Consider the following 14,945-nt stretch of genomic DNA (forward strand, 5'->3'; position numbering starts at 1 on the left):
ATTAGGAAGGGAGAAATAATCTGTCAGATTGTTAAAAATCCAGTGAGAAGTGTGATTTCTCCAGTTACTGTGGGATTCTAGAGAGCCAGGAATCACAGGACCAGCATTGGGGCTCTAATTTCCAGAGCCGGAAAGTTGTGCTGTTTCTGCCTTGGCTTATACCCATCTTGCATGTTTGCTCTCCCCAAAAAAGGTGGCAATAAAGACAGGCGCTGGGTTCCAGTTCCATCCCATTCCCAGCAACAGCACAAATGGGTGGCGTTCTTCTCTTGGGAGGGAGCTCTGTGGGTGGCAGTGGGTGAGGTGTGCTGTGGGCAGGAGGACAGTTTACAGATGAAATGCGCTCTGAGCTCACCGGGGTCATACTACAGAGGTGATTGATGTCTCTCTAGTAGTTTGTTACTCTTGGATATTGTCGCCATAATTCTGTGATTTAATCAGAAGTGTCGTCATTGTCATCAGTGGACAGAGGAAGAAAGGCATGCAGAGAAGGTTAAGGTTTTGCTGGAGGTCAAAAAACATAATAGTGAGCCTGGCTGGTGTGGCTCAGCGTTTAAGCATCAATCTTTGAACCAGGAGGTCACAGTTCAATTCTGGTCAAGGGCACATGCCTGGGTTGCAGGCTCAATCCCCAGTGGGGGGCATGCAGGAAGCAGCCGCTCAATGATTCTCTCTCATTAATGCTCCTCTCTCTCTCTCTCTCTCTCTCTCTCTCTCTCTCTCTCTCTCTCTCTCTCTCTCCCCCTTCCCTCTAGTTTGTTTGTATATTTTAAACTAGATAGTGAAAGAACCAGGGTGGGAATTTCAAATTCCTGGACTGTGGTTCTTTCCATGGAAGCACTGAGTTGGAATAACACATTTTTTTTTGCTGATTATTTTTTTTACCATTAATCCCAACTGCGTAGAAAATAGTTTTTAAACAAAATTCTACTTATAAACAACAAAGTTACATACTGTTGTGTGTTGAATGTACTTAATACATCGTATTTAAGTAATCTTTATTTGTATACTATTTAAAAAATTTTTATTGATTAAGCTATTACATATGTGTCCTTATCCCCACGTTACCCCCTATCCCCCCCACTCATGCCCTCACTCCTTGTATACTATTTTGATGGTTTTTTTTTTTCTTAAAAGATTTTACATTTGCAATCAGGAGCTCATTAGAATGAAGGGATATCTGTCTCAGGCATACACTCTTTCTATTCTTATTCTTAAGGTGTCAAATCAAATCTTAGAGATCGAAGAACCAGCAAAAATCTGTCAGGAGTCCGAAATACTTAGTAGACTGAACGGAAAATTATATTTTTCCCTTATCTCATCCTGTGTTTTTTTTCTCTCTTGGATTGGTTGTTTGTTTTCAGTTGTGCCTCTACGATGATGGATGTATCTTTTCTCATTTTTCTGTCTTCCTTTTGGCTGGCTTTGGCTGAATTCCTAATTTCTACTATAATTTTTTTCTCTTAGGTAAAAACGACAACCAATATGTCCTCTGGATGGTTGTAGGGGCAGTTTTATCGTTGCTGTTTGTTATCCTAATTGCCGCTGTCATTGTCATTCTGTATAACAGGTGAGCATTGCGCCTCCTTCTGAATCTTGTTTACCCTGAGCGATTCCGATGTTCGAGGATCTCTACAATTAATCACCCAGCATTGGCCAAGCTGTCTTAGCACTCACATATGTTTTTTTGAGTGCTTTTCTTACACAAAGGAGAGGAAAGAATTGTGGTAATAGTGGAGGAAAAGGGGAGAGTCATTCACTTAATAATTAGTAGGAGCTGGCCGTCTGCCCCATATTAACAAAGCTTTCATATGCCTATTGCCTCCTCTCTGTCTCCTACTCCATTGATCTTCCTTCTCCTTTAGGAAAAAAAAGCTGTTGGGTGAGGAGTGGTGTGTGTGTGTGTGTGTGTGTGTGTGAGAGAGAGAGAGAGAGAGAGAGAGAGAGAGAGAGAGAGAGAGAGAGAGAGAGAGAGAGAGAGAGGAGGACTGGATCCAACAGTAATAAAGCCTTCACTTATTCATCAGCTATTTCTTTTGGCAGTGGTGAACGAGATATGATGAAGCACATATTCTAATAAGCAAACAACATTATTTAAATGGCTGTCTATTCTCTGAAACAAACAATTTAGATGTTCTTATTAAAAATTATCAAGGAAGAAAGAGGTTGGGAGGGGCGATCTTAGAGAGAGCAGGTGGCCACTGGCCTCTTAGTGTCCTACCTTTCATGTCCATGGCACACTTGGAAGTTTCTAGGATATTCTTGGTGAACCCTTTCTTCCCTTCCTAGCTCTCCATAGTCACTCACTCACATGCCTAAGTGTCTGTTGCAGTCTTAGCTGTGATCACACAGGGGTGGATATACTGTGTTCCAACTAAGGTTACCTTCCTAAGGGAGGAGGAGACCAAGCATTTGATGTCTACATTTGGCGTGTCTAGCACAGCATTGAAAGACACTTTATACATGTTTATTGGATGGATGAATCCATCCATTCCCCATTCTTCTCTCCCCAGAATATTGCCACAGATGCATGGTAATATTACACACACATGCATGGCTTATTGATTGGATTTCCAGAGGATTTCTCTGTCTCATCTCCATCTCCCCCCCCCCCGCCCCCACCTTTTTGAAAGCTCTTATCATCACTCCCCTGATTTTATTCACACTCTGCAATCTACTCACAACATCTCCTCTCTTTCTAATGCCCCTGGGTTTTCCTGGTTCCTTTCCTGAAAGTTAAGGCTGGCCATGTCAACATCCTGTTTAAAACCTCCTGTTACCGATCCCCTGTCACTAGAATAAAGGCAAAACGCAATGAGCCCTGTCGTTCTGACCCCAGTCTAATTTCCATTCATATTTTCTCCTTTTCTTATTCCGCTCAGTATTGACAAATTTTGTTAAAACTGCAACTTTTCTGTGAGCACACTTGGCTCTCTTTCCATTGTTTCACGCCACCAAAGTGCTGTTTCCTCTATGTTTAGCCTTAATCCTGTGGACCATTCAAGGTGTGGGCCACCTGTCCCTGTTGGAGGTCTGTCCTGCCTCTCTCCCTCTCTGCCCAGAGACATGGCCTCACTCTCCGGAATCCCTCGTGCTTCTCATCTGCTATACCTTGCAGCCTGCTTGCTAATTTAATCACATTCACACTTGTCTTTCCTTCTATTCATGATGGCAGTGGTTATGTTTTATTCATTTTTTAGTTTGATAGCATTTAGTGCTAATCTTTCCAAATAATGGATGGTCAATAAGCATTTGTCTAATTAAATTGAAACGCCGAACTGTCATTTTTCCTTTCTCTCTGTCACCCGGATGCCCTCAAAGCTTCCTCTGGTCAGAAATCAGCCACTTGGGGTAAGGAGCCTGGGATGGGATGTTAGTGACATTGAGGATTCTCTACTGCTCCACCTTGGTGGATAAGAAATGCACCGAGGGGAACTGTGGCCGCAGAAACACTCGGGGGCCCAGACAGAATGAGTGACAGCAGGTCTCTGGAGGGTCCTAGATGCTGGACATGAAGGATTGAGTTTCATGAAAATGCATCACTTTTACAGGAATAGCTAAATTGAACCGTAGACTATATTGTCCCCCCCCTTGGTTCAAAGTGATAAAAAGATTCCTGGGCTGGGTTCATCATTGGGCAAATGCAAGGGAAAAGCACTTGTTTTCCCACCTTGTCACTATATCAGCATGTGGACATGTTTGGAAAAATGACACCAGGGCTAAACAGTGACCATCTGAACTCTGTCCTCACGACTGTTTAAAACACCCTTGTCGCTTCAAATGTATTGACTTGGATAGAAGGCAGAGTAAGTCACAGTGTGCCTGGAGGAAACTGGTTCTTCCTGCACACCCAGCCCCTAGGGACGGGGTGGAGAGGCTCTCCAAGCACTTTCTCTGCTCCCAGTTAGATCAGAATAGTAACACTGTCAAGCGATCATGGCTGGCAGAAGGGCCTAGCCCCGGTAAGCAAGCGTGACAGTCTACATGTGGACACCAGTGTTCATAAGAAGAATTTTAATATTTAATGAGCAAAGGGTTAGACACTTATTTTTACATTTATTGTCAACGTTGATGTTCACTACAAGTAGGGTGTCTGGTCTGCCTGGGATTCTCCAGGTTTCAGCGCTAAAATCCCTCACCTCTGGGAAACTTTAGAATCCACAAACCAGAATGGCTGGTCAACCTAGAATACACCACAATGTATTTACTGTCTTTATTTTGCAGATGAGAGGACTGAACTTTGGAGATGCAAATAACTAGTAAATTGCAAAGCACAAGTCAACACAGATCATCTGACTCTAAGCTTCATGTTGTCTTCTCTTCATTACATTGTATATTCTAGTTTTATGTAAAAAATGTATATATATTTGGCCCTATTTGGGACATTTAACTCTATATTATGATATACAAGCCTTGCAAACCATGACTTAACAAAAGATCAAAAGTCATAGATCAGTGTCTCAGTTTCCTCATTTGTAAAAAGCAGATAGTAACACCTACAGCATAGATTTTTTTGAGCAGTAAATAATTTACATAAAATACCTAGAAATATGCTTGCATGTAGTACACTTACATGTAAAATAAGTAAATAAATTGTTTCAATAATATGTAAACAAATAAATAAAAGCACATAGAATAGGTAAGTTTGTGATTAGGTTGAGATGGTGGAGGATTTCATAGTAACTAGAAGATACCATCAAGGTCAACATCCACCACCTGAACACCTTTCCCGGGAGAGAAACTATCTTGCCTGATTTTCACAATTTCCATGAAGGAATTCTAAGCTCATCTTTAAAAAACAACTCTACACTTTTGTCCCTTCTTTGTTGTTCAATAAGAATCTCCTTTAGGAAGATGAAAAGGATCCCCATCTCCCCGTGAAACCATTCTTCACACTTGTATGTAGTTATCTGAGCTAATGTATTCAATCACAGTAGTTTCTTTTCTTCTTTTCCTGTATTTTCTTTTCAAAGACTTCTCTTGAAGTTAGGTTTTTATAGTTTTAATTGGAACCTGGAGAAATTATTCAAAAGCATAGCTCCAGACTGCCCCGTCGACTGCAACCCATGGCCCTAGAGTAGGAGAACATAGTAGTTAAGAGGGAGGGCTGTGGACTCCAATCTGATGCTACCACTAACCAACCATGTGATGTGGGGCAAGTTACTCTTGTCTTTGCCTCAGTCCCCCAACCTGGTAAATAAGAGAGGTTTCTTTTGTAAAAAAATGAAATTAAAAAAAATGTAACCTATACGGCTGGTTTAGTAAACACCTAGATGATTTTATAAAGCTTAATTATATTATCATTGGCACCCAAGAAGTTATTCCAATAGCATTTAAAAGGAAGTTTTAATTGTGGGAAATCAAGTCTGAAATAATTTGGAGAGGGCCATAAGCTATTTATGTAATAACCCACTATGAACCATTCTTTACTAAGCTCACTGGGATTAATGACTAGTGTCCACTGGGTGGATATTACTTTAGTTGCTTCTACCATCTGGAAACACATTGGAGAAGGTGGGGAAATAAAGAACAGTTGGGTAAGTATGTATACTAGTAAAGTAACTGTGGGTAGCTACTTCAACGTATTTAGTAAGGGCATGTGAGCTAGGGCACAGGTGAGGCATATACAGGATTTGAAATAACATTAGTCTGGAGTGTAATTTTTAATACCTCTATTGAATATGTATTTCCAGGAAGAGAAGGAGACAGAAAAGTGTCCAAGGTAAAGAGCCCCAGGCCACACAGAATAAGGTAAGTTTTCTCAGAGTTGTCATTCCCCCCCTCTTTCCTTGTACATCATAAGTTTTGTAAACTCAGGTCATTTGGCAATTAGCAATCTTCTTTTTTATTCTCCTTTCAACAAACTGGCCGTGCAATTGCCTGTAATTTAAGTGTCAGCTATTTGATGAAATAGTTATTTTCTGAACTATTCTCCTATTATTAATACCCTTCAAAACTGTTTTTACATTAATATAAAGAAAAGAGCAATCATACCAACATAATAATCAGCACTGCACAATACCAAAATCTGTATTGGTTTCCTAGGCTGCCACACCAAATACCCACAAAGTGGGTGATTTAGAACAACAAAAATCCATTCTCTTGCAGTTCTGGAGGGTTGAAGTCTAAAATCAAGGTCTCAATAGAATCAGTTCCTCCTTGGGGTGAGAATCTGTTCCATGCTTCTCTCCGAGTTTCTGCTGGCTTCTGGCACTCCTTGACATTCCGTGGCTTGTGGCCTCATCACTCCAGACTCTGCCTCTGTCTTCACATGGCATTCTTCCCTGTGTGAGTGTGTGTGTGTGTGTTTATAATAAACCTATTTTCACATAGGGTCACATCATGAAGGTCTTGGAAGAACATAAATTTGGGGAACACTATCTGACCCAATACAGGGCATAATTATGTTTTTATGCCATAAAGTTATTGTGAGGACTAAATTAAACTACATAAATGGTCTGACCTTTTGCTTAATTGATTAATTAATGGGTGTTCAGATTATAAAGCTAAAGAGCCTTCCAAGGGGCTGCAGATGTCTCATGAAGTGTAACCATTTCATCCTCATTTGCACATGCCCACTTTTGTTTACTGGAAAGAGAAAATTTCATCTGTGTTTGTAGATAAGAGGGATGCTCATGTCTTCACAATGGGTCAAATATTCCCTTTAACACATATTATTCTGTTTAGGGAATTTTACAATAAAACATTTCCCCAAGTGTTATCTACAATTACATCCATTTCTCTTCGACTTAATTACTTATCATTAAACTCTACCCAGTCAAAAAGCCAAGTACTAAAATGTTTCTGACAATTTAATATGTGTGCTTCAGACTTCTCAATAATCTATCAGTTTAAATTTTTCTTCTATTAAGTAGGTACTCTTTGCAAAAATATTTCTTTTTTCTGAATAATTCATGGCTTACTTTTTTGGCACCAACCACAACGACTCAAGAAGTCCTGCCACTCCTGCACCAGCTAATCAGTGGTCTGTTTTATACAACTTTGGGATTTGTTCTTTGTCCTTAGCTATTGCCCACTCAAGCCAAAACAAAGCCACAGTTGTTGCTGTGAACTTCAGAGGCAGGAAGGAGCTTTGCAACTTCCTACATTATGTATTCAACTTTTTTCAGGCTTTTATAAAATAATGGTATTTTGAATGATGATTATAAAGTTAGATTTTAAGCTGATATTAAGATGAAGTTAGACTTACTTGATCTTTTTTTTTTTTTTTATCAACAGGCTATATAAGTAACAATGACACTTGAACTTTCTTTCTCTTTGAAAACACCAAAGCCACTCTAATGATAACATTATCTTGAAAGGCACTATCAGTTTATTTTGTTAATTTATTGTGTTCAGTTGCTTATTTTTAATAGAAGACACCATGTACTGTTCTTTAAAACATGGAAGCATGGAACAGACTGATGAATCTGAGGGAAAGGGGTAGGGAGGCACGGGAAGGATTACCCAAAGAACCTATATGCATATGTATATGCATAACCCATAGACACAGACAATAGTGTGGTGAAGGCCTGGGTGGGGGCAGGATTAGGGTGAAGGAGATCAATAGGGAGAATAAGGGGACATCTGTAATACTTTCAACAATAAAGACAAATTTAAAAAATAAAAATAAAATAAAAAAGTATGGCCTCTGATGACATTTATTCAACAGAAATTAATTAATGAGGCCCACAATGGGAAAATACTATAGGAGACTTTCCATATAAAAATGAGAATTGCTCTAATCAAAACCCCTGACATTGGGAAAGGGAGTTTTGCATCTAAACAGGTGTTTTATAAACCCAGTGTAGCAAGAGATGATGTAGACCAGGCCTCTGTTGCATCTTACTCGGGGCCTTGCAAGTCAAGAATGTGATGTCTCACAGAAGTTCAATATAATAAAGAGGATGTTTTATGAAATTAATTGTAATAGAAATTTGACCTCTATTGTAGCTGAATGGAGAAGATATTTGTTTTTGGTGTCTTTGTTCGCTGCTTATTGACATGTAGTTGAATGGAGAAGATATTTGTTTTCAGTGTCTTTGTTAGCTGCTTATTGACACCTTAGTGAATAATTGACACCTTAGTGAATTATTGACACCTTCTCTGCCTATCTTTCTAGGCATCTAACAACTACAGAACTTCCTTCTCCATCAGTCAACCATCAGATGGTGCAGGAGAAGACATTTATGTCAACTACCCAACCTTCTCCCGGAGACCGAAGACTAGAGCCTAAGCTTTTTTCTTGATCTGAGCAAATTTATGACTGTTAAATCCATGGATCTTTATACAATTTCTTCCCACTATTCAGTGTCTACCCTGGATGCCAGTAGACTGAATATATTTTACTTTTTTTCAATCCAAACAGCACCCTATTTAATTCCCCAACAAAACGATGGAAAAAAGATTCTCTACTACATTTACATATGAAATCTCCGCCTAATAAGTAATAGAAGCCTATGTGCCAATTTCTAAAAACAGTTATAAGATACATACACAATTTTGGGTACATTAACAAAACAGAATATGACAAAATGTTAAAGACAATCTCCTGTCTATGGGTCTCATCACCTCTGACCGGAAGGGGCAGCTGTGATGGCCTGGAAGACATCAGAGACTCTTCTGCTTCCTCATCCCAGGACTGTGCTCAGGGCATAGAGGTGCCTGTCTGTCTTGCCCCTGAGCTACAGTGCAAGCCCTGCTGCTGGCCTGGACATGAAACCACCGGATCCACCTGCCTTGTTCTTTCTGGTGTTGGTGACCTACATCATCTAGAGAACATTCTTAACAGAAATGTTTCAGGCAACCCGACTCTAATTAGCTTAGACATGAAAGGCAACTTACTGACTCATGTAATGGAGCCATCCGGGGAGGTCAAGCTTCAGGCAAAGGTTATTGACCAGGACTTAAATGTCATGTCTGAAATCAAGTGTGGGCACAAACCAGCTTCTGGACCCCTTTCCATGGCATTGCATACACTTCACTGGTGTTGGTCTAACTCCGTGGTCGGCAAACTGCGGCTCGTGAGCCACATGCGGCTCTTTGGCCCCTTGAGTGTGGCTCTTCCTAAGCCTTAGGAGCACCCTAATTAAGTTAATAACAATGTACCTACCCATATAGTTTAAGTTTAAAAAATTTGGCTCTCAAAAGAAATTTCAATCGTACTATTGATATCTGGCTCTGTTGACTAATGAGTTTTCCGACCACTGGTGTAACTCATTCGAACTTCCCTCTTGTGCTTCCAAGATGGCTGTCCACAACTCTTGGAAAATTCATAATCTTTGTTTCTGTTTGGTAGAGAGTTTACTTATATGATACAGTTCAGGATTTTTTTCAGGGATTTTGAGCCCTCCTCCGTGGAAATTTCTCTGACCTCCCTACTATTCCTATTCCACGCTCAGCTGTTAACTGGTGAAATTCTGTTCATTCCTTTTTTTCTCCTCTGAACATCTTAACAAAGCACTTTCATTGTATTTTCGTTAATATTATACATAGTTTGCTAGAGTTTTAAAATACTGCCATATGTTATACACACACACATATATGTACATATATATATTGTGTGAGTGTACAAACACACACACACACACACACACACACACACAGAATTTGTTGTACCTGCTATTCTGGTTGTTAATAAGGAAAGAGATAAAAACAGATCCACTGAATAAAAGGTCAGAATTGAATTAAATTATATTTTAAATCTTTTTTTGCAAGGTGCTACTTAGGAAGCAAGATGCTTCCTAAGATTCTTCTTTACATATATAATTTATATTGATATATAATACATTAAATAAAAATCTATTTCCTTTGAATGCCACTATTTTAATATTTACATTAAAGTAACCAATTAAAGAAAATTGCTGTTTGATGAGAGGTTTATTAAATGTCGTTATAGAATGCATAGTTTTGTCAGGGAAGGGATGCATCTAATTAACCTACCATGATTAGGTGTTGATTATATTATCATCAGAGTGACCGTGAAACATCATTGAAAGGCCTCTATGGGTGCTGAGCAAATGGCACAGAAATGTCCTTAACTTGTCATCATGCTTATGGGTGGGAGACAGGCGGATGGGGCTCTCATTTGTAGTTAGTAACTATTCAGATTCATAGAATGTTTTTAAAAAATATATATTTCTTTATTGATTTCAGAGAGGAAGGGAGAAGGAGAGATAGAAACATCAATGATGAGAGGGGATCATTGGTTGGCTGCCTCCTGCACACCCGCTACTGGGGATTGAGCCTGAAACCCAGGCAGGTGCCCTTGGCCAGAATCGAACCTGGGACCCTTCAGTCCGCAGGCCAACGCTCTATCCACTGAGCCAAACCGGCTAGGGCTCATAGAATGTTTTAAGTAATTCAGTTTATTACTAAAAAAATATACATTTAAAATATGTCAACTTACAAGATAGAGTAAACTAAAAATAGTTTTAGCAGGTTTAGTTATTATGTTGGTTTATCTAGCACTGTATTAAAGAAAAACCTACAGCTGCATTGCAGTAATATTCCAAATGCGTAGAGTCCACATTGTAATTAGGAAGCCCTGTAATCAGCATATGTCTCCTGATTTATCACAACGTGCTGTGTTCTTATTTTTTAAAATATGTTTTTATTGATTTCAGAGAGAAAGGGAGAGAGAGTTAGAAACAACAATGATGAGAGAGAATCATTGATTGACTGCCTCCTTTACACCCCACACTGAGGATGGAGCTCACAATCCTGGGCATGTGCCCTGACTGGGAATCGAACCCTGACTTCCTGGCTCATAGGTTGACCCTCAACTATTGAGCCACACTGGCTGGGCACAATGTGCTATATTCTTTACTGCTTGATCCAAGATATTGTAGAATTAAGATGCTTATAAAGTATAGGTGGAGATGTTAAATTGTGAACATCAAGTTTAGCTTCTTTCCATGAAAGTGATAAGAAAATATCTTTGAAAAATATAAAATGACATAAACATGTAACACCATTATTTTATTATCATCATTAGTTTGGCCATTATTAGAATGTAGTGTCTAGAAAGTGTTGACCTTTACATTCATAAATTAGTATATTTTTTTCATTGGTTTGTTCATTGGATTATTCTAAGCTAAGTCTCTATCTAGGCTTTCATACATTTATCTGAAAAATAAGACGTTTAAAAACAACAACTCACTTTTCTATTGCTAGTGATAGGTAGTCACAGGCAGACCTGGAATTTCTAGAATAACTGCAGTGCTTGCTCAGGAAATTTTATAAGTGTTCAAGGTTGGTTTACATATTATGTTTTTCCCAGTTTAAAGTACTAACGCTGTTGTAAGGTGTAAGAAAAGATCTAAATTGGAGGTATGGGTGATACATGTCTGCAATATTCCCCACTTATTGCCTATTTTCCCTGTTTGAATGATGTTATATAGTTACCTTCTTTTAGAACATTTTTCCAGGTTTATGGGTAATTTCAGACTTTGGGGTTTTGCATGCAAATACTCACCTTGACATACTATACTGTTTTCTCTGTTTGAATGAATAACATGCAGTGCCCCACGATCATTAGTTTCATTTGCCACCAAAGAATATTAGGCAAGATTTTCTACAGAATAACATTTACAGGGAATGTTACATGCAGAGCAATGCAAACCACTGGCACTTTGTAGCTTCTCGATGCAGCACTCAGTGCATTTTGTAAGTGGGTGCAGTTCAGGGTCAGAGTGCTGTGTGGGGTTTTCTACAAAAAATCGTTCCCTGCCCTTCCCATTTCCCTCCGTCAAGACGACACATCTCACTTCTTCTGATTGTTTAATTTCTCTCTATTTCTCTGAATAGCACGCTTATATTACTACCAGATTTTTTTTTCAATTTTAGGGTATTTATTGATTTGTTGATGTCTTATTCCCATAAACTCATGGCATGTGAATGAATACCTTTCTCATATGACCATCTTTCAAAAATATTTGTCTTAAAGTTTGATTGTTTCCATATTTGTTTTTTTAGTTTTTTTATGACTTTGTTAATACTCTTCTCAGTTGAATCACATGGTAAAAATAACCGCCTTCTCTCCTACAGAACTTTGTTCCCCACCCAGAGTGATTAATTGTTTCTTTTCAGCTGACTATTCTTGTATTTACCATAAGCTTATGTCAGACTCTTCAACAATCGTCTACATCAAGCATGTCAAACTCGCGGCCCGCAGGCCACATGCCTCATTTATTTGACCCGTGTTAGCCTTTGAGTTTGACATGCTTGGTCTACATGATCTTTGGAGCTTCCGGTGCAACAGATATTCCAACACTCACCTTCCCAGAAAAGTTACTCAAGATCTTTGACTTGGGCCCAGAAGCTGTGGTTCTTTCCACAGAGCTGTCATCTTGATGTCTCCCTTTATCCAGAAAAACGAAGAGAGGGAAACATAAGACCTGGAATCAATTCTAGAAAACATCCAGGTATAAAAGGACACAAAGTCCCAGACTGCAAGTGTGTAACCAGTGCCCAGAGTGGTGGAGCGGACAAGCACAAGCCTGTTATATTTGGGTTTGTGGCTGTATAAGTTGGCAGTAATGGTTTTAAGCACTGGAGGCTGACACAGTGTTATGAAATAAGCAGTTAATTTATTTGAACAATGTGAGTTGTTTGGAAGCAAGTCCAGGTGAGGGATAGAAGAAGCTTGGCAAATAAGGAGACGTGGGAGGAAAGCACAGCTACAACTCTGACTAACTGGCTGGACCGGTGCCCATCAATCTGAATGACATCCTCCACAGCACATATTGGGCTACCTTAGAACGAAAGTTTGCAAATATTCAGTGGAGTATAAGATATGTAGAACAGGTACATATTTTGCACTCTGTGACTCAAGTGCATATTTTGTCTTATGCGGTTTGTGTCAAGAGAGGAAGAGGAAATTTTTTAAAAAGAGGTTTTAAAAAAATATATCATACAAATAGCAAGAGATAATTTTGGAATTATGTTAGATTATGTTGTATAATAATTTCTTATGATAAAAAAGCAGTGTCTAATGAGAGAGAGAGAGAGAGAGAGAGAATAAGATTGGAGGAGGAGAAGGAGGAGGAGAAGGGAAGAAATTCAGAACAGTTTTGAGAAAGGACTGGAAGCTGGGAGGTGGTCTCTCTTGCCTTCCGTTACCTCCTTACGTCTAGCTGTCTAGCCATCTCCATGTCCTCTCCTAGGGAAGGCCCCATACCCATGTGCTGTCAGCTGCTCCCGCCCCCACCCTCCTCTTCCGTGAAGCATAGCAAAAGGAATGAAAAGGCAGCAAGAACCAAGTGCCGGAGGGAGATGTGGCATGTTTTTTGCTCAGTGTAGTAGGTAGTCAGCACTCAATAAGTGTTTAGTGATTGGCCTTTGAGAGCCTATAATTTAGCAGCTTGATTTCCTAAAACACCCTGATTAATAGGATAACTCATATTTCCTTGAATGTTTAGCTATTTTATCCAGTTCTTACTTAAACCTTTATTTTAATAATTCACCATATCTATACAAAAATTCAGTAACTTTGTTTAATATAGTTCTTGACTAGTTTGGAAAAAAAGATGGAAGTTTTGCCATTTTGGGGAATTATTTGGTTTCATTTTCTTTGTTTGTACATTACAAAAATAACAGCATCACTACTATTGGGCTGTGTCTTGTGACGTTCAATATCTCTAATGCCAGCTCTCGCGTTCACTTTGATTTCTCTCATATTATGGAAGCTCTCTATAAAGGCATAACTCTCTGAAAGAAAAAACAATACTACTAATACATTAATCTAGCAAACCATAAAGAACAGCCCAGATAAGATTTAAAGATTAACCTTGAGAAATGGATTCTGTAAGTGTATTTCCTGAGCGATCTAAATGCCAGTGACCAAGGCCAAGGGATGGAAATATGTAACAAGGAAGTCACTGGTAGCTAGTGTGGTCAGAACTGCATCCTTTTCACTCTTGCTGTGAAATGTTTTTCTAGCAAATGTTCACCTTCAATAATTTCCTTTGTAATTAAAGGGTGAGCCTAGTGCTGGAGAAAAACTGTTTTCCAGTTGTGTGCTGTTGTGAAAGCCATTTAATAAAACTGGATATCACTTCACTGGAAATAAAAGTGCTGGTCGCCATTGTCATTTTCTATATTAACATTCCATGATTCCACCAAACCAGAGTCAACCAAGTAAAAATGATGTCCTATCATAACACAGGGTTAGGAAAGCACCAGAAATACATAATGAATTCTCAGCAATCTTCCATTTAATAAAGGGCCTCTTTTATTTTATTTTGAAAATAGCAAGCCAATAAATAAAGGAATAAGTGACATTTTAAAGGTTCGAAGAATATGATTGTCAGAATTCTGTTTAATTACAGTTACAGTTCATCACATGAAAATAAAAATGTAAGGAGATCATATAATATTACAATGCTAACAATAGTAACTCTTGGGTAAAACCCAGCAATTTTGATGTTCAAATCTCAATCATGCAAACTTGTGGTAGAAAGCAGTATTTTTGGACTGCTTTAGCTTTTTTTAGGTTATGGAGGAAATTTTAATATTGCACAACTATAACCTATTCTCCTGGTAGCAATCTCATTTGTGAATTTCTTATGGTTGTAAGACATTAATAACAATAGTTTATCTACTGAGGACTGTAATATAGAAACTAGAAATTTAGAAGAGGGTAATTCTTGAACTATGTACTATTTTTACCAAGGGGAAAAGTCACACAGAAAGATTTAAAAATAATTTAATTATTGCCTCATTATAATAATATTTTCTGTCCTGCCAAAAAATTTACATTTAGTTTCCAGGGACAGCATTCCTTTGCATTCCATTGCAAAAGGTGGCTCAGCTAGTATTTAAGTACAGATGTCCCCAAACTATTATCTGGAATCAATTATTATTGAAAAGGAAGTATATCAAATCATATATTTTGGAAAAGAAGCAAATTTGTAATGGGTATTTTGCTTCTTGACAAAGGTGTA

The 14,945-nt window shown here is 38.6% G+C and overlaps 1 protein-coding gene across 3 annotated transcripts in view; it reads left to right on the plus strand.

Annotated features, from left to right (window-relative positions):
• Positions 1 to 9,640, plus strand: part of CD226 (CD226 molecule) — a 58,286-nt gene extending 48,646 nt beyond the window's left edge. For 2 of the 3 annotated variants that reach the window (XM_036323323.1, XM_036323322.1), the window contains 3 exons: positions 1,468 to 1,570; positions 5,694 to 5,751; positions 8,123 to 9,640. In XM_036323323.1, the coding sequence (XP_036179216.1) occupies positions 1,468 to 1,570; positions 5,694 to 5,751; positions 8,123 to 8,236 (275 nt within the window). In that variant the 3' untranslated portion in view covers positions 8,237 to 9,640. The remainder of the gene's footprint in view (positions 1 to 1,467; positions 1,571 to 5,693; positions 5,752 to 8,122) is intronic. The other variant, XM_036323324.1, reaches the window with a different exon arrangement.
• The last annotated feature ends 5,305 nt before the right edge of the window (positions 9,641 to 14,945 follow it).

Source organism: Myotis myotis, unplaced genomic scaffold, assembly GCF_014108235.1.
Source record: "Myotis myotis isolate mMyoMyo1 unplaced genomic scaffold, mMyoMyo1.p scaffold_m19_p_9, whole genome shotgun sequence".
Taxonomy (NCBI): domain Eukaryota; kingdom Metazoa; phylum Chordata; class Mammalia; order Chiroptera; family Vespertilionidae; genus Myotis; species Myotis myotis.